This window comes from Chiloscyllium plagiosum, unplaced genomic scaffold, assembly GCF_037043375.1.
Source record: "Chiloscyllium plagiosum isolate Xiang-an unplaced genomic scaffold, Cpla_swu_hap1 HiC_scaffold_10, whole genome shotgun sequence".
Lineage (NCBI taxonomy): Eukaryota > Metazoa > Chordata > Chondrichthyes > Orectolobiformes > Hemiscylliidae > Chiloscyllium > Chiloscyllium plagiosum.
Window position 1 is genome coordinate 100,421,385 of NW_028270148.1, and position 19,776 is coordinate 100,441,160.

Below are 19,776 nucleotides of genomic sequence, written 5' to 3' on the forward strand. Positions count from 1 at the left end.
TTTTGCACAAAGACCTTTAATGTGGTACCTTGCCAAATGCCTTCAGGAAATCTACTTTCTAAACTTGTGAAATGCTTTGGGAACAGGAAACAACTTTACACCATAAAGATTAGTGGTTTGGGAGAAGCAAGGAAGCACGGTATATCCAAACGGCACCACATTTGGAAGCACAGACACATAAAGTAAGTAATGTGAGGCCACATTAACGTCATATCACCAGCGTTCTCCTACCTCGTCCACTTGGGTCAGGAGCCTGTTGAATCCAGCTGTGAGTTTGGACAGCTCCTCATCTTGTCGTTGGGCTTCACTCTCTGAAGACACGACCCTGAGTGCAGCCAGTCGGGATCTCAACCACAAAATGTTTGCTTCCTCGCGGCTTGCCTCTTCCTTAACTCCCTAAATGCGAAAAAAAAACCCAAAACAGTACATTTCTACTCAGCATCCCCATTTCTGATTCGCCCCCGTGGCCTCATCCAACTCCTGCTCCGTGTTAAATCAGCCCAGCCCCACACCTCTCAATGACTCCAGTCATTCCTGGGAATCACCAGTTTTGTTCTCTCCAGCACTGGCGGCTGAACCTTAGCTCCCTCCATCTAAAAGCATGTGACCAAACATGGAAATTAACGGAACACTCAGCTCCTTAAATCCCTTCTGTCGTCTGACAGATGATGGCTAACCTGATTTTGCTTTCAATCCTGTCTATCCCTGATAGTCTCTGTCAATCAAGAAGCTGAATAATTCAGCCTTAAAGATACACAACGGCCCCCTTCCTTCACCTCTCTCTGGGGAAGAGAGTTCAGGCTCGCTGAGCTGTGAGACAAAATATCCTCCTTGTTGCCATCTTTCACAGGGAATGCTCTATTTTAAAGCTGCGTCATTAAGTTTTAGTCTCTCTCACCAAGGGAGTGATCGTGACTGTTACAAATCACCACTTATTCTTGTAAGCTCCAGTGGATACAGGCCCGTCGATTTCCTGTGGAAAAGGTTTCCCTCTTGAACGCACCATTCTCAATCTCTCTACCTCTCTCTCCCACTCTCTCTTTCCTCCTTAAAGAAGCTCCTTAATACTCACCCTCTTTGACCACGGTTCTGACCAGCAATCCTCACATCTTTCCATATGTGGCTGAGTGTGTGCATTTTTGTATGATGATGTTCCAGTAACCTTTGTCCAGGTTATAGAGTCATGGAGTCATACAGCACAGAAACAGACCCTTCAGTCCAACCAGTCCATGCTGACTATAATAAGGAGAAAGTGAGGACTGCAGATGCTGGGAATCAGAGCTTAAAAATGTGTTGCTGAAAAAGCGCAGCAGGTCTGGCAGCATCAAAGGAGAAGGAGAATCGACGTTTCGCCCTTCTTCAGGAATGAGGAGGGTGTGCCAAACAGGCTAAGATAAAAAGTAGGGAGGAGGGACTTGGGGGAGGGGCGTTGGGAATGCAATAGGTGGAAGGAGGTTAAGGTGAGGGTGATAGGCCGGAGAGGGGGTGGGGGCGGAGAGGTCGGGAAAAAGATTGCAGGTCAAGAAGGTGGTGCTGAGTCTGAGGGTTGGGACTGAGAAAAGGTGGGGGGAGGGGAAATGAGGAAGCTGGAGAAATCTGCATTCATCCCATGTGGTTGGAGGGTTCCTAGGCGGAAGATGAATCGCTCTTCCTCCAGGCGTCGTGTTGCCATGGTCTGGCGATGGAGGCGGCCAAGGTCCTGCATGTCCTTCGCGGAGTGGGAGGGGGAGTTAAAGTGTTCAGCCACGGGGCGGTTGGGTTGGTTGGTGCGGGTGTCCCAGAGGTGTTCTCTGAAACGTTCCACAAGTAGGCGGCCTGTCTCCCCAATATAGAGGAGGACACATCAGGTGCAGCGGATGCAGTAAATGATGTGTGTGGAGGTGCAGGTGAATTTCTGATGGATATTGAAGGATCCCTTGGGGTCTTGGAGGGAAGTGAGGGGGGAGGTGTGGGCGCAGGTTTTGCAGTTTTTGCAGTTGCAGGGGAAGGTGCCGGAAGTGGAGGTTGGGTTGGTGGGGGGTGTGGATCTGACAAGGAAGTCGCGGAGGGAGTGGTCTTTCCAGAACACTGATAGGGGTGGGGGAGGGAAATATATCCTGGGTGGTGGGGTCTGTTTAGAGGTGGCGGAAATGACGACGGATGATACGATGTATCTGGAGGTTGGTGGGATGGTAGGTGAGGACCAGTGGGGTTCTGTCCTGGTGGCGATTGGAGGGGCTGGGCTCAAGGGCAGAGGAGCGGGAAGTGGAGGAGATGCGGTGGAGAGCATCGTCAACAATGTCTGAGGGGAAATTGCGGTCTTTGAAGAAGGAGGCCATCTGGGTTGTTCGGTATTGGAATTGGTCCTCCTGGGAGCAGATGCGGCGATGGCGAAGGAATTGGGAATTTGGGATGGCGTTTTTACAGGGGGCAGGGTGGGAGGTGGTGTAATCTAGGTAGCTGTGGGAGTCAGACGGTTTATAGTATATGTCCGTGTTGAGTAGGTCGTCTGAGATAGAGATGGAGAGGTCTAGGAAGGGGAGGGAGGAGTCTGAGACGGTCCAGGTAAATTTGAGGTCGGGGTGGAAGGTGTTGGTAAAGTGGATGAACTGTTCAACCTCCTCGTGGGAGCATGAGGCAGCGCCGATACAGTCATCAATGTAGCGGAGGAAAAGGTGGGGGGTGGTGCCAGTGTAGCTGCGGAAGATGGACTGTTCCACATATCCAATGAAGAGGCAGGCATAGCTGGGGCCCATGCGGGTGCCCATGGCTACTCCTTTGGTTTGGAGGAAGTGGGAGGTTTGGAAAGAGAAGTTGTTCAGAGTGAGGACCAGTTCAGTCAGTCGAAGGAGGATGTCAGTGGAAGGGTACTGGTTGGTACGGCGGGAAAGGAAGAAGTGGAGGGCTTTGAGTCCTCCGTGATCGGGGATGGAGGTGTATCGGGACTGGATGTCCATGGTGAAGATAAGGCGTTGGGGGCCGGGGAAGCGAAAATCATGGAGGAGGTGGAGGGCGTGGGTGGTGTCCCGAACATAGGTGGGGAGTTCTTGGACTAAGGGGGACAGGACCGTGTCAAGGTATGCAGAAATGAGTTCGGTGGGGCAGGAGCAGGCTGAGACAATGGATTGGCCGGGGCAGTCAGGTTTGTGGATTTTGGGCAGGAGGTAGAAACGGGCGTTGCGGGGTTGTGGGACTATGAGGTTGGAGGCGGTGGATGGGAAATCCCCTGAGATGATGAGGTTATGGATGGTCTGGGAGATTATGGTTTGGTGGTGGGAGGTGGTCAAGGGGGCAGTAGGAGGAGGTGTCCGCGATCTGGCGTTTAGCCTCAGTAATATAAGATCGGTGAGCCAAACCACCACCGCACTTCTCTTGTCTGCTGGTTTGACGGTGAGGTTGGGGTTGGAGCGGAGGGAGTGGAGGGCTGTAAGTTCCGAGGGTGAGAGGTTGGAGTGGGTGAGAGGGGTGGAGAGGTTGACCGCCTCTGGCACCACCCCCCACCTTTTCCTCCGCTACATCGATGACTGTATCGTCGCTGCCTCATGCTCCCACGAGGAGGTTGAACAGTTCATTCACTTTACTAACACCTTCCACCCCGACCTCAAATTTACCTGGACCATCTCAGGCTCCTCCCTCCCCTTCCTAGACCTCTCCATTTCTATCTCGGGCGACCAATTCAACACGGACATTTACTATAAACCGACCGACTCCCACAGCTACCTAGATTACACCTCCTCCCACTCTGCCTCCTGTAAAAATGCCATCCCATATTCCCAATTCCTTCGCCTTCGCCGCATCTACTCCCAGGAGGACCAATTCCAATACTGTACAACCCAGATGGCCTCCTTCTTCAAAGACCGCAATTTCCCCTCAGACATTGTTGACGATACTCTCCACCGCATCTCCTCCACTTCCCGCTCCTCCGCCCTTGAACCCCGCCCCTCCAATCACCACCAGGACAGAACCCCACTGGTCCTCACCTACCACCCCACCAACCTCCATATACATCATATCATCCGTCGTCATTTCCGCCACCTCCAAACAGACCCCACCACCAAGGATATATTTCCCTCCCCCACCCCGATCAGTGTTCTAGAAAGACCACTCCCTCCACGACTCCCTTGTCAGGTCCACACCCCCCACCAACCCAACCTCCACTCCCGGCACTTCCCCTGCAACCGCAAGAAATGCAAAACTTGCGCCCACATCTCCCCCCTCACTTCCCTCCAAGGCCCCATGGGATCCTTCCATATCCATCACAAATTCACCTGCACCTCCACACACATCATTTACTGCATCCGCTGCACCCGATGTGGCCTCCTCTACATTGGGGAGACAGGCCGCCTACTTGCGGAACGTTTCAGAGAACACCTCTGGGACACACGCACCAACCAACCCAACCGCACCGTGGCTGAACACTTTAACTCCCCTTCCCACTCCGCCAATGACATGCAGGTCCTTGGCCTCCTCCATTGCCAGACCATGGCAACACAACGCCTGGAGGAAGAGCGCCTCATCTTCTGCCTAGGAACCCTCCAACCACATGGGATGAATGCAGATTTCTCCAGCTTCCTCATTTCCCCTCCCCCCACCTTATCTCAGTCCTAACCCTCGGACTCAGCACCGCCTTCTTGACCTGCAATCTTCTTCCCGATCTCTCCGCCCCCACCCCCTCTCCTGCTTATCACCCTCACCTTAACCTCCTTCCACCTATCGCATCCCCAAGGCCCCTCTCCCAAGTCCCTCCTCCCTACCTTTTATCTTAGCCTGCTGGACACACTTTCTTTATTCCTCAAGAAGGGCTTATGCCCGAAACGTCGATTCTCCTTCTCCTTTGATGCTGCCTGACCTGCTGTGCTTTTTCAGCAACACATTTTTAAGCTCATGCTGACTATAATCCCAAACTAAACTACTCCCATCTGCCTCCTCCTGGCCCATATCCCTCCAAACCTTTCCCATTCATGTACTTACCCAAATGTCTTTTAAATGTTCTCAGTGTGCCTGCATCCACCACTTTCTCTGGAAGTTTATTCCACACACTCTGTGTGAAAATGTTGCCCCTCATGACTTCTTAAAATCTTTCTCCTCTCACCTTAAAAATGCACCTTTTAGTCTTGATATCCCCCACTCTAGGGAAAAGGTACCTGCCATTCACCTTATCTATGCCCCTCATGATTTTATAAACCTCTATAAGGTCACTCCTCAATGTCCTACGCTCCAGTGAAAATAGTCCCAGTCTTTCTTTACAACTCAAACCTTCCATACCCAGCAACATCCTGGTAAATCTCTTCTGAACCCTCTCCATGATGTGGAGGTGCTGGTGTTGGACTGGGGTGGACAAGGTCAGAAGTCACGCGGCACCAGGTTATAGTCCAACAGGTTTATTTGAAATCACAGGCTTTCGGAGCGCTGCTCACTCATTGGGTGAAGTGGAGGGAAGCACACAGGCATAGAATTTATAGGCAGAGAGATCAAAAGATCTGAGTGGAGTGTCCACAGGCTGAATAATAAGCAGGTGATCAAGAGTGCCAGACAGTGTGAGTAAAGAGTGAACAGCTAAATAGCAGGTGAAGGCATGACCTATAATCCAATTAATTGAGGCCTCAACGTGTAACCCCACCACATTGTTCTGTATCTGTAAAATCTCCTTACAATCCTGTTTTGATACCATCACCTTGCTCTCTACCTTAATTAGTTTGTACAGTTTTGGATTACTCATTCCTTTGGTCAGACCCTCGGCATGCGACTCTTACACCTGTCATGTTATTCCAGCCATTTGGTTTGTCTCCAGCACCACCTTATTTTTAATTATCTCTCTGCCTCGATTAGTCAGATTATGGGTCATCCTTTCGCTTGCTAATCAGCTGTTGACACTTTACTCACACTGTCTGACACTTCATCACCTGCAACAGACTCATTATTCAGCCTGTTGACACTTTACACACACCATTTTGATCTCTCCGTCTATAAATTCTGTGCCTGTGTGTTCCTGTTCACTCTCCTGATGAAGGAGCACCACTCCAGAACCCTCTCCAGCTTAATAACATCCTTCCTATAACAAGGTGACCAGAACATCCTTCCTATAACAAGGTGACCAGAACTGGACACAATACTCCAAGGAAACCTTGTTGTTACTGTTGGTGCTGGAGAGATCATGGGCTTAAATGACTTAAACCCACAACGTGTGAGTTCAGAGACAAGACTGAGAGATCTACGGGCTAACTGAAGCACTGCTGGTGGGTAGCAGTGTTCTGTGGTAGGGATACAACGGTCTCAGGCCAACTCAACAAAACGCCATTCAAAGAACACAGAATTCCCCCCGACCCATTAACTGTTAAAATACAGTTTTCTTTTTATCATCTGTCTGTTACCAGACAGATTCTTCTCAGGTGACATCCTGTGTTGCTTGGCCAATGACCTTGTAGATCAAACTTTCAGGGAAGGGTAATGCTGGCCTAGTCAGTGAGGCCCAGAGCCCGGTAACGAGTAAAGAGGAAAAGATGGATGGTCAATGATTTTCCCACTTGCACACGCCCTGCGCCCTGTGTTTTACACACCCTCAGGCTCTGGCATAAAACAATATGCTGAACAAACCTTCAGAACTGACTGCAACTCTCCGTACTTTCTGGGATTGGAGGCGTCATTCCGGATCTCCATCAGCTGCTTATTCTTTGTCAGAAGCCATTTTGATTGTTCGGAATATCTGCAAAAGGACGAGAGGGAGTGTTTTCACACACACAGATGTAGAACAGAATAGTGAAGAAACCGGCCCTTCAGCACAACAAATCCACACCGACCCTCCAAAGAGTATCCCACCCAGACCCATTCCCCTATCACTCTACATTTACCCCTGACTAATGCACCTAACCTACACATCCCTGGACACTATGGGTAATTTAGCCTGGCCAAGTCACCTGACCTACATATCTTTGGATTATGGGAGGAAACACCCACAGACACAGGGAGAATGTGCAAACTCCACACAGGCAGTTGCCCAAGGCTGGAATCGAACCCAGGTCCCTGGTGCTGTGAGGCAGCAGTGCTCACCACTAAGCCACCACACCAACACTTAAAATGCGAAGTACTTCTTGAGGCAGAGCCTGAATCATCTGTCTAACAACAGCATTGGGTGTGTATTCTGGGAAAACGTATGAGAGGACACATGCAAATATCCTGAAAAGGAATGGGCACACAGCTCCAGTAGAAGAGCCACCACAGGTATGATTGGTCAAATGGCCTCCTCCAGAGCTGCTGGGTTTCCAAACTGCCCCAAGCTCTCGGTGAGTTCCTGCCTAACATTGTTTCATCCCCTCCACACCTCTATCTCAAGCAATGCCTCGTGCTTAGGCCTTTCATCCACTCCTGAATTCCTCCTGTCGTCTCTCCTCCAAATTCCCCAAATTGTCACTCAACCTCACGTTCACATTAACTCTCCAGAGAGTACACGACCTCCACTTTGCCAAGACCCAGAGCCTCCCTCTCTCTCTCGGATGCCAATCCAGAGTGGCCCTTCCTGGTTCACCCTCACCATCCACATCGGCCTTTGGGAATCTCTCTCTCACTTGACCCCACGGAAGAATCCCCCAAACTCAGAGGAGCAGATGGAGAAGGAGCAGAAGGAGGACATTCAGCCCGTCGAGCCTGCTGCCTGATTCGATGAGATTGCGGTTGAGCTGATTGTAACCTCAAACCCACATTCCCACCAAACCCTCTCACCCGGTGGGAAGAGTTAAACTCTGCAATGGTATTCCCCTGGCCAGAGTCATACGGAATGCAGCTACGTCTGGTTACCTTTCTTTCCCACTCATCACATTCCCGATCCCAGGCAACTAGTTGGTCAATATGCACTTAGAGAGTCATAGAGTCACACAGCATGGAAACAGACCTCTCAGTCTATGCCGAACATAATCCCAGTCTTCTGCCTCCTCACTCCTCATCAATTCCTCCACAGTCTCCAGTTCCAACCTCGTGCTTGATCTCATCACACCTGACAAGACACTTTACCTAGTGATCCAGCATCAATCAGGCCTACCGTGAGCAACATGTCTCCAAATCCTCTCGCTATTCCGGAACCTTCTGACCTTCCCTGTCCCTTCGACCTCTGACCTTTCCCATCAGGGCTTCAGTCGTTTGGTGACTTCCAAAACCAAAACCGACCGCTCACTTGGATTCTACCCAACGTTCCACTGGAGGCCTGCTTGCACTGGGAGACCTAGAACATTCCAAGCCGCTAACAACTGCATGGAGCACGAAGGTGGTTTTGAGCCTGGGAGGGGGTCAGGTTAATCCTCAGAAACAGGTGAGCTGAAGTTGAGCCAGATGCTAAATCTTCAGACATCTGAAACCTGACTCCAGCCTGCCCACATCCAGACTTAACACGCTAAACCACTCAGGATTGTGAAGTAAAAACCAGGTACCAAATTTTGGATTCATGCTACATTTACTTACCAGAACAAAACAATATAAATCTCAGCTTCCTGCCTAGCCAACCCTAAATGCCCCAGCATACTTACTTCATTCTCATCTTTTCTAATCAACCTGTCCACAGCATAGAATCCCTACAGTGTGGGAACAGGCCCTTCAGCCCAACAAGTCTACACTAACCCTCCAAAGAGTAACCCACCCAGACCCATTCCCCTACATTTACCCCTAACAAAAGTACCTAACCTGCACATCCCTGAATACTACAGGCAATTTAGCATGGCCATTTCACCTAACCTGCACATCTTTAGATACCTCTGGAGCAGGTGGGATTTGAACCTAGACCGTCTAGCCCAGAGGTAGGGACATTACCATTGTGGTGCAAGAATCCTTATGCCTTTGTCAGCTGTTCTGAAAGTGCTTAATCAATCAATAGCTGTCACCTTTTTTTAACAGTTTTTAGCAGTTAAAAACATTAACAATTATTGACATTGGAAATGTTAATATTTTAAAGTCTAGAACAGAGTAGGAGAAAGCTAAGGCCGTGAGGGCACTATCTGCGGGGCTTAAGTGGACAAGAACATTCAATCCTGGCCCTTTAGCTCCATCACATATGACAAAACCTTAGCCACTTCCCAGTATTCTCAAAGCTCCACCCCATCAGGGGTCACAGCACCTTCGGGGGTCGGGGATGGGGCATCTCCCACCTCCACAAGCATCCCCAGGCTCCTTCAGAGCAGTCTGGGCCTGTTCCAGAATCCTCCCCACCCGATTTTAAACCAATCATGAAGTCTTCCCAGTGGGGATTACATTAAAATGAGAAAGCACTTTGAAACAGAGAAGGCTGAGGTGGGGTGGGGAGGGGAATTTCTGACCGAGGTGTATAAGATTATGAAGGGCCTGGACAGGGGTGGATAGAGAGCAGCTGTTTCCTTCAGTCAAAGGGTCAATAACAACTGGGCATAATCTTCGAAGCGTAAGACAAGAAGTTTAGAGGGGCCGTGAGGAAAAACACCAAGGGTTGGCAGGGGTCTGGAATACAATACATGGGGAGTGCTGTTGAGGCGAGAATCCTCGTAACGTTTAGAAAGTCATTGGATGAGCAACTGAAGTCCATAACATTCAAGGCTATGGGCCTAGTACGGGTAACTGGGACTAGTGTAGACAGTAGTGGAAAAGTGTGGTGTTGGAAAAGCACAGCCGGTCAGGCAGCATCTGAGGAGCAGGAGAGTCACCATTTTGAGCATAAGCCCTTCATTAGACTTCCAGATGAAGAGCTTTTCTTGAAATGTTGACTCTCCTGCTCCTCAGATGCTGCCTGACCTGCTGTGCTTTTCCAGCGCCACACTCTTCAACTCTGTTTTCCAGCATCTGCACTCCTCACTTTTTCCTAGTGTAGACAATAGTCTATGTTTGGCAGTACAGGCTAGATGGGCCGAAGAGCCTATTCAGTACGGTATGATTCTATGATTCAAAACTCCGCAGGACGTGGGGGACAGTGAACTTTGTACTTCCAGGATCAATCTTGTGAGAGACGGCTCCAGTTTGGCCAGGAGCCCACTCCTAAGCTACTTTGAGGGAAAGTTAATAAACCCCAGGTCACGGTATCACTCATCACTGTTACCTCGTCCTGTACTCCTTCCATTTGTCGGGCTGATCCAATATTTTCTGGTAGGTGGCATCAATAAGTCCTTGCAATTCCCTCAGCGTCTTTTTGTCCATTTCGTGTTTTGTCCTGATCCCCTCGTACTTCCGAGATTCCGGCAGCTTCTGACAGAGGTCTCCGATCACCTTGCCCCGCTTCCTGCACCACTCGAACTTCCCAGTCTCGGAGAAAAACTCCTGAAAAGGGAAATCAGTCGTTGGTGGAGCCCATCAGTCATGGTAAGAGGCTGAATGGGATCCCGAGGGACGTCTTCAAACCTGATTTCCCCCCCCCCCCCCCCCAATCCGGGATCTCAAACCCGAGAAGGAGGAGCGCATGAGTCTAGGGCTTGGCCACCGACATGGTGCCATCCAGATGGGAAGCCATATACACGCGCTGGGATAAAGGTGGGACTGGAGAAGCCTCAGAGAAAGGAATTGGAAAATTGTGCTGGCTAAGCAAATAATATAACATACCCTCGAATCCCTTCAACATGGAAGCAGGCCATTCAGCCCAATCCACACTAACCCTCCAAAGAGCATCCCAACCCCCTTTCCCTCCAACCCTGCATGTCCCATGGCTAACCCACCTAGCCTGCACATTATGGGGCAATCTCACATGGCCAATCCCCCAAGCCTGTACATCTTTGGACTGTGGGAGGAAACCAGAGCACACCCGACACAGAGAACATGCAAACACCACACAGACAGTTGCCCAAGAGTGGAATCAAACCCAGGTCCCTGGCGCTGTGAGGCAGCAGCGCTAATCACTGAGCCATTATGCTGCACCATACCAGTGATGGAATAATGATTTCATTTATTACTGTCACATGTACTGAGATACAGTGAAAGGTATTGCCGTGCATGCTAGCTGGACAAATCATACCATACATAAGTCTATCAGGATGAAGGGTGTGTGGAACTCTGGAACCTCACAGAGGTAAAGTAGACTGTGTAACCAGTGTTGTAAAGGAAAAATAAATAGTAATTCTTGAAGTGCAAATATCGAGCTCATTCCCAGCACATCTTAAAGGGAAACCAACAATGTAACTGAGCATTAATCATAAAATAAGTCTGTCTTGAGAGTCAGGATTGTAAAGAAAAATGGACGGGGACTCAATTCAGAATGAAAATACAGGATGATAAACGATCTGGGTAAAATTAGAGGAGATGGCCACTCTGTCCTTAACTGAGTATGAACATGGCTGCCGATGCTCCACCAAGTGGCCGCCTAGTGGAACCACATGACCTGATGGTGCCAAGGCTGAGGGCCATGTCATAGAGTCACAGAGATGTATAGCACAGAAACAGACCCTTCGGTCCAACCCGTCCATGCCGACCAGATATCCCAATCCAATCTAGTCCCACCTGCCAGCACCCAACCCATATCCCTCCAAACCCTTCCTATTCATATACCCATCCAAATGCCTCTTAAATGTTGCAATTGTAAAAAAGGTAGCCGTCCTTGGGTGGGCTCGAACCACCAGCCTTTCAGTTAATAGCCAAACGCACTAACTGATTGCACAACTGTGATTTGGGCAAATTCAGTGTTCGCAAAATAAGTATGAAATTCATCTGTGACATCATGCAAAATGAAACCATTTAATCTATATAAATCAATGTTGAAATGGCACACTCATTTATAAGTGCAAAATGATGCATTTTGTTTGGAAGATAACAAAAGTCACTAAGTCTGCAGGAAGAATGAGTCTAAATGGGGTGCAAAAGCAAAGATGTATAAGATATCCTAACTCACAAATCATGAAAGGTAGTTACAGATGCTAACAAGGTCATAAACCAAAATAGAATTTGCACTGCAGCTCATTTCTATAGAGAGATTCATAGAATCCCTACAGCTCAGAAAGAGGCCATTTGGCCCACTGAGTCAGTAATAACCCTCCAAAGAACATCCCAATCAGAATCAACAACCATTCCACTCCTGTATTTCCCATGGCTAATCCACCAAAGCTCGTGGACAATTCTGGTCTCCTTCCTATCGGAAAGATGTTGTGAAACTTGAAAGGGTTCAGAAAAGATTTACAAGGATGTTGCCAGGGTTGGAGGATTTGAGCTACAGGGAGAGGCTGAACAGGCTGGGGCTGTTCTCCCTGGAGTGTCGGAGGCTGAGGGGTGACCTTATAGAGGTTTATAAAATTATGAGGAGCATGGATAGGATAAACAGACAAGGTCTTTTCCCTGAGGTCAGGAAGTCCAGAACTAGAGGGCATAGGTTTAGGGTGAGAGGGGAAAGATATAAAAGAGACCTAAGGGGCAACTTTTTCACGCAGAGGGTGGTACATGTGTGGAATGAGCTGCCAGAGGATGTGGTGGAGGCTGGTACAATTGCAACATTTAAAAGGCATCTGGATGGGTATATGAATAGGAAGGGTTTAGAGGGATATGGGCCGAGTGGTGACAGGTGGGACTAGATTGGGTTGGGATATCTGGTCGGCATGGACAGGTTGGACCGAAGGGTCTGCTTCCGTGCTGTACATCTCTATGACTCTATGCAGGGGGAAAGCTACACAGACATAGGGAGAACACAAAAACAGTCACCTCGGAGTGGAATTGAACCTGGATCCTTGAGGCAGCAGTGCTAAATACCGAGCCACCATGCTACCCAGGAGCAGGCCTCCATCTGGGTTGAGACCACGTGGGCAACTGGATTTGAAGAACTCTCGGGGTATGTTATATTTATACGTGGCTTGGTTTGATCGCAATTTTGGTCTCCACGTTACATAAAAGGATCTAGAGGGACTGGAGAAAATTGCTGGCATCCCACACATGTATAAAACAAACGGAGGCCACTCTGTCACTCGTCAAGTCCTGTCTGGAGACAAGCCAGCAAGTGACCACACTCAGTGCTTACCTTGTGTTGTACAATAAGCTCTTCACTGTTGGTGCTGGTTAAGAGCTTGTTCTCCTTTTCCAGTTGTAGTTTACATTCCTCCATCATCTCCACCAGCTTATTTCTGGCTGCTTCAATCTGGAGGCGGAGCAAGTGGTAGGGGGCTTCAGCCTGAAGGTCCTGAAATAATCCAAGCAGCATCGTGAAAATCAAAAGCCAAAGTTTGGAAAGGTATACTGGCGATCACTCGAGACCAGCTCTTCCTGTCACACCATGGGCTTGAGCCACCTCAGGCAGGCTTTACAAACGTCCGGTGGAATGCAATCCTGAGATTCCCACCCCTTGTCAGCGACTTTGATCCGTAGTGGAATAAGGGTCTCGGTTATCAGCCTGCTTCTGCTGCCCCAATCTTGCAAGTTCCAATCTGGGAGTGGGCTTTTCAGATCGTCCCTAATACCACAGAGTGGCACCTCAAGGCAGTGTGCTTTACCCCAGCTCAGAGGCGGGGCGGGGGCAAACCATGATTAGAAATGGGAAGCGTTTGAGAGTTAAGCTCAAAAGGGGTTGCCAACTTTGTGTGTCGTGTCGGAAGACTATGTGGTAAGGGCTTCGTTTTGAAAAGGTAAGTGACCATTAAATCAAACAGAATTGTGACACATACATTAGAATTCATCATCCCACTAGATAAAGTACTACTCTGCACCATACAACATTGGAATCAAAATCTGACCATGTAAATTACAGAGGAACCTCGATTATCCGGCATTCAATTATCCAAATTTTGGATTATCTGAACAAGATCGCAAGGTCCTGATGCTTGGTTAAACTGTGTTACCTGGCATTTGGTTATCCAAACAAAATACTCCCCACCCGTGTCGCTCAGGTAATCGAGGTTCCTCTGTATTGGCTCAGCCATTTGTTTGGCTGTTTCAAAGCTCCAACAGATGGCTCAGTTTCTGACTGACCTCAAAGGTTTTAATGTATTCGCCTCTAGATGCTTTGTTGACCAAGTTGATCAATGGGATATCATTATGAATGCTTGCCTGAATTCCAAACTTATTAATGGATTCTGACAGGGTCTATAGGCTTGGATCTAGTGGTAGATTTATGAACCATTAAAAGGATTATGTTTTGCAAGTAGATCATGTTGTACTGTTTGATTGCTTTAGCTGATTTATATAGTGGACAGAAATGAATCCTTGAGGGGACAAGGTGTCAATGATGGTTAGGGGGCCTCATATTCTGATTCAGAACCAGGCCAATGTCTCAGTACAAAAGGGTGGGCCATATGACCCTACCCTGTGCTCAAGGGGGTAAACACCACCAGTTGAGTGGCAGGATCATGCTATCAAGACATCTGACCCCTCCCCTGCTCCTGACAATTCCCAATTCCCGGATGAAAATCTAGCCCAAGGCCTCAGGATCTTAGTGCTGAGGGACGCCAACTTGTAGATCCATATTATTCTATATTGACAATGACAGTCAGCCTTGCTGTACATTGTATCCGTAAACTGAGGGATGCTGGGACTGAAACTCAGGGTTCCTTTAACATATAATACAAAAACCCCTTTAGACTTCAATCACTAACCTCATGCCCCCAACATTATTACCATGTTTACTGTGCAGAAACTCAGACAAAATGGGGTGGCACGGTGGCTCAGTGGTTAGCACTGCTACATCACAGCAGCCAGGACCCAGGTTTGGTTCCACCCTTGGGTGACTGCCTGTGTGGAGTTTTCATGTCCACCCTGTGTCTGCGTGGGTATCCCCCGGGTGCTCCAGTTTCCTCCTACAGTCCAAAGATGTGCATGTTAGGTGGATTGGCCCTGCTAAATTGCCCATAATGCCCAGGAATGTGCAGGTTAGGTGGACTGGCTATGCTAAATTGTCCATAATGCCCAGGGATATGCAGGTTAGGTGGATTGGTTATGGGAAATGCAGGGTTATGGGGTAGGGGATGTATCTGGGTGAGATGCTCTTCGGAGGGTCGGTGTGGACTCGATGGGCTGAATAGTCTACTTCCACACTGTAGAGATTCTATAAATAAAAGCCTAATCGAACATCAGTCTTTATTTTTGAGAGGGCCTGAGTCCAAAAGGGGGTGAAGGGGTGCTTCAGAATCTCCACGAGTTTTGAGAAGATTTGTGGCTCACGTTGAGGTTCTGGATGTAGGTTTGTTCGCTGAGCTGGAAGGTTCATTTCCAGACATTTCGTCACCCTACTAGGTAACATCTTCAGTGGGCCTCCGGGCAAAGCACTGTTCATGATTCCTGCTTTCTATTTATATGTTTGGGTTTCTTTGGGTTGATGATGTCATTTCCTGTGGTGATGTCATTTCCTGTTCCTTTTCTCAATCTATCAACAAACACACCGAGTTAGACCCCATCTAGCACCCCGTTAGAGTCTAACTCAGTGTGTTTGTTGATAGATTGAGAAAAAAAAACAGGAAATGACATCACCACAGGAAATGAAATCACCAACCCAAAGAAATCCAAACATATAAATAGAAAGCAGGAATCATGAACAGTGCTTCGACCAGAGGACCACTGAAAATGTTACCAAGTTGGGTGACGAAACGTCTGGAAATGAACCTTCCAGCTTAGCGAACAAACCTACATCCAGTTTCAGTATCTCGCTTCAACCCTTGGTCAGAGTCAATTTGAGCACAGTATTTAGTTCTGGACAAAGTTGGGTTGCGAGGTTTATGAAATTTAAAAGTATTTGATATCAGTTCCTGAGCCCTGGTGAGTCAGCCGTGATCTAAGTGAAGGAGGCCTGAGTGGCTAATTGAGCTTCCTGGTGTTCCTGATGTCTCCAGTCCCATTATCTATTCCCCCATCCCACAGTATTCCCGAGTTTCTGCAGCACTGACCTTCCACTGCTTGTGCAGACTGCGGACAGTATCCTGCAGGCCTTGCTGCTCCTGTTCAGGGAGGATGTCAGTCAGCTCATCGCAGGCCTTCAGAAAAGCATTCAATGTTCTCTGATCTAGCTGGCCAAAGAACTCCTGGGAGGAAGCAATTAGACCATGAATAAGATTAACCATCATCAACTAATGTATGTCTCAGCACTGTAAATCCACCTAATAAAAACTGAAAGAACTGCAGATACCGTAAATCAGAAACAGAAGTTGCTGGAAAAGCTTGGCAGATTTGGCAGCATCTGTGAAGAGAAATCAGAGTTAACGTTTCGGATTCAGTGACCTGTTCTGAGGGGGTGAACCTGAAACGTTAACTCTGATTTCTCTTCACAGATGCTGCCAGGCCTGCTGAGCTTTTCCAGCAACTTCTGTTTTCATTTGTGGTTGCCAATCCACCAACTGGCTCTCATATACTCTGCCCCAGAGGCTCTCAGCTTCATTCCTGAGGAAGGGCTCCTGCCCAAAACGTCGATTTTCCTGCTCCTCGGATGCTACCTGACCTGCTGTGCTTTTCCAGCACCGCTCTAATCTTGACTCTGATCTCCAGCATCTGCAGTCCTCACTTTTGCCTCATGTACTCTATGCCAAGCACAAATTTAATTCTCAATCAATTAATAGATTTACAGGATAAGTTTATTTCAGCAGAATACAGCATAACCTGGAGCAGATGGACTGCAGCAGGTGGAGAAGGGATGGACACAAAAATTGTCCCATATCCTGTGAAACATTTTTTTTTTAAAAAAACCTCTAATAGCTCTTCCTCAACGGCACCATGATTTTTCCCAGGGACCAAATTCCATCCCAGATCCATGCTGAGTAAACTGGTCATCACCAGGATGGGGTTACTTACAAAGTGCCCTCAGCAACCCTGGATAGGTTCTGTTATGAGTTCTGACAAAGGGTCACTGGACACGAAACGTTAACTCCTTTTCTCTCTCCACAGATGCTGCCACGCCTGCTGAGTTTCTCCAACACCTGCTGTTTTTGTTTGCGGTTACATTGGGATGGTTTGGGTTGATAGCTTCAGCCAGGGCTTTGGTGGGGGCACTGGGACTCATCCCAGCATCCCAGAGAGTAGGGTGAGACTTGTCAGTGAAGGACAGAATGAAAGAGAGAGTGTGAGAAAGAGAGTAAGGGGGACAAACAGAGAGAGACAAAGTTCGTGGGTGAGTGTTTGAGTGAATGAGTGAGACTGAATAGTGAATGGGTGTATGAGTGTGCATGTGTGTGTGTGAATGAGTGAGACTGAACTGGAGTGTGTGTTGTGTGTGTGTCGGTCTGTCTGTATGTCTATGAATAAGAATGCATATGTGTAACGGTGTGTGTGTGTGTCATCGTGTATGTGCGTAAAAGGATGTGAGTGTGTAAGAGTGTGGATATGTGTAAGAGAGTATTTGTGTAAGAGTGTATATGTGTAAGAATGTGTATATGTGTAAGTGTGTATACATGTAAGAGTGCATATGTGTAGAGTGCATGTGTGTAAGAGTGTGTATATATGTGTAAACGTGTATGGGTGTAAAGTGTATGTGTGTAAGAGCATTTACATTTAAAAATATACATGTGTAAGAGTGTGTGTAAGAATGTGTATATGTACCAGTGTGTGGGTGTAAAAGTGTATATGTGTAAGAATGTATGTGTGTGAGAATATGTGTGTAAGAGTGGACATGTGGAACAGTGTATGTGTGTCAGAATCTATGTGTGAAAGTGTGAGTGTGTGAGTGTGTGTGTGAGTGTGTGTGTGTATGTGAGTGTGTGGTGAGTTTGTGTGTGTGTGTGTGTATATGCGTGTGTACGTGCATGTGTGAGTGTGTGTATGTGTGTGTATGCGTGTGAGTGTGTGTGTATGTGAGTATGTGTGTGTGTGTGAGCGTGCATATGTGTGTGTGTATGTGTGTGAGTGTGTGTGTATGTGAGTGCGTGTGTGTTGTGTGTGTGTGTATGTATGTGTGTGTGAGTATGTATGTGTGAGTGTATATGTGTGTGTCAGTGTGAGTGTGTGTATGTGTGTGTGAGTATGTGTGTGAGTGTGAGTGTGTATGTGTGTGTGTGAGTGTGTGTATGTGTGTGTGTGTGAGAGAGTGTGCGTGTATGTGTGTGTGAGTTTGTGTGTGTGTGTGTGTGAATGTATGTGTGTGTGAGTGTGTCTGTGTGTGAGTTTGTGTGTGTGTGTGTGTGTGAATGTATGTGTGTGTGAGTGTGTCTGTGTGTGAGTGTGTGTGTGAGAGTGTGTGTGTATATGTGTGTGTGAGTGTGTGTGTATGTGTGTGTGAGTGTGTGTGTAAAACAGCAGATAAAAACAGGAGCAGGCTTTATGGGCCAGTTAAATTTTTACCATTTATTTTCAGGGATTTTATTGCTATTAGTATCTATATCTGGTTAATAGTTTTGACAACCAGTTTTAATGGTTGGTCAATTACAAGCTCCAACTAGTGTGAAAACGTCATCACAGCCTGCTCTCTCGTGAGCGAAAGATGGTTGGTAGTGATTTAACCTGAGAGTGACCACACCTCAGGCAAGGGGAGAGATTGAGGACGGTCCATAATGGCAACCTCAGCTGGAGTAGGAATAGACCCCATGCCGTTGTTATCACTGTGTAATACAAACAAGCTGTCCAGCCAACTGAGCTAACCAACTGCTTGCATGCAGCTCAGCTGGCATGAACTGAAAGCATTATCACTAGCTCTGTCACTAACAAGAGTTTGTAAGTCCTCTTCAGTTATTGATACTGTCTCCCTATGAGTTAATAACTGAGCTGAACCTGCTTTATGGGGTCAGATTAGCAACACACAGAAGAGGACCATAGGGGTAAATCTGTGCGATGTTGGTAAATTCTCTAATTTGGAATCTCTCCACATGGATTCTAATCCACAGACAGTAAACATGGATAATCCGCCCAAAAACCCAAAATATTAATGGTCCAGAAGTCGCAGGTTGGACATATGCAATGGGTTTCCGATGGGTGGCGCACCATCCCAATCAGAAAACACGCCCCTGTTCTAGGAAGCAAAATACTGTGAATCTGAAATATGAGCAGAAAAATGCTTGAAACATTTGTCAATCAGGCAACGTTACCCGGAACAAGAAAGCTCTTGCGAGGATATCAAATCAATGATTCACACAGAGTCATAGAGTCATACAGCAAAGAAACAGGTAACCAGCCCAACTAAACTAGTCCCACTAGCCTGCGCTTGGCCCATATCCCTCCAAACATTTCTTATTCATGGACCTATCCAACTGCCTTTTGAACGTTGTAACAATACCCGCATCCACCACTTCCTGTGGAAGTTCATTCCACACTCGGAGCACTCTGTGTAAAAAAGTCGCCCCTCATGTCCTTTTTAAATCTTCTCTCATTTTAAAAATATGTCCCCAGTCTTGAAATCCCCAACCCTGCCATTCCTCTTATCTATACCCCTCATGATTTTATAAACCTCTGTAAGGTCACCTCTCAACATCCTATGCTCCAGTGAAAAAAGTCCCAGCCAATCCATCCTGTCTTTATAACTCAAACCCTCCAATATCAACAATATCCTGATAAACCTCTTCCGAACCCTCTTCGGCTTAATAATATCCTCCCTATAACCAGAAAAGGCTTCACCAACATCCTGTACAACTTCAACCTGACATCCCAACTCCTATACTCAGTCCTACAGTGCTCTCCAGCTTCCACGTGCTCTAACCCCACATGAGGTTCTGGATCGGACTGCATAGCGACAGAGGTGTCTATCTTACAGCTCGGCCTCCTCAGAGGCTCCCCACTTCTCACCGTGTGCCTCGCCAAAAGCCGATCGGGGTTCCCCACTTCCGCCATGGCTGTCTGGGTCGATTGCAGGACCATTTCCAGATCCTTCCTGCAGTCTTCGAATCTCTTCAGCAGATTACTGTTTGTTTCCATACGCGTCCTCCACTCCGCTCCCTGCTTCACCAGTTCCTGTCGGATAACAGTGTGCAAGATGCAGGTTCA

At 47.8% G+C, this 19,776-nt stretch overlaps 1 protein-coding gene across 15 annotated transcripts in view; it reads right to left on the minus strand.

Annotated features, from left to right (window-relative positions):
• The window catches only part of syne1b (spectrin repeat containing, nuclear envelope 1b), a 629,476-nt gene that overhangs the window by 446,489 nt on the left and 163,211 nt on the right, over window positions 1-19,776 (minus strand). For all 15 annotated transcript variants that reach the window (XM_087991586.1, XM_087991587.1, XM_087991592.1 and 12 more), the window contains 6 exons: window positions 19,579-19,743; window positions 15,765-15,899; window positions 12,914-13,072; window positions 10,025-10,242; window positions 6,574-6,682; window positions 232-396 (listed from right to left, as the gene is read on the minus strand). In XM_087991586.1, coding sequence (XP_087847712.1) covers window positions 232-396; window positions 6,574-6,682; window positions 10,025-10,242; window positions 12,914-13,072; window positions 15,765-15,899; window positions 19,579-19,743 — 951 coding nt within the window. The remainder of the gene's footprint in view (window positions 1-231; window positions 397-6,573; window positions 6,683-10,024; window positions 10,243-12,913; window positions 13,073-15,764; window positions 15,900-19,578; window positions 19,744-19,776) is intronic.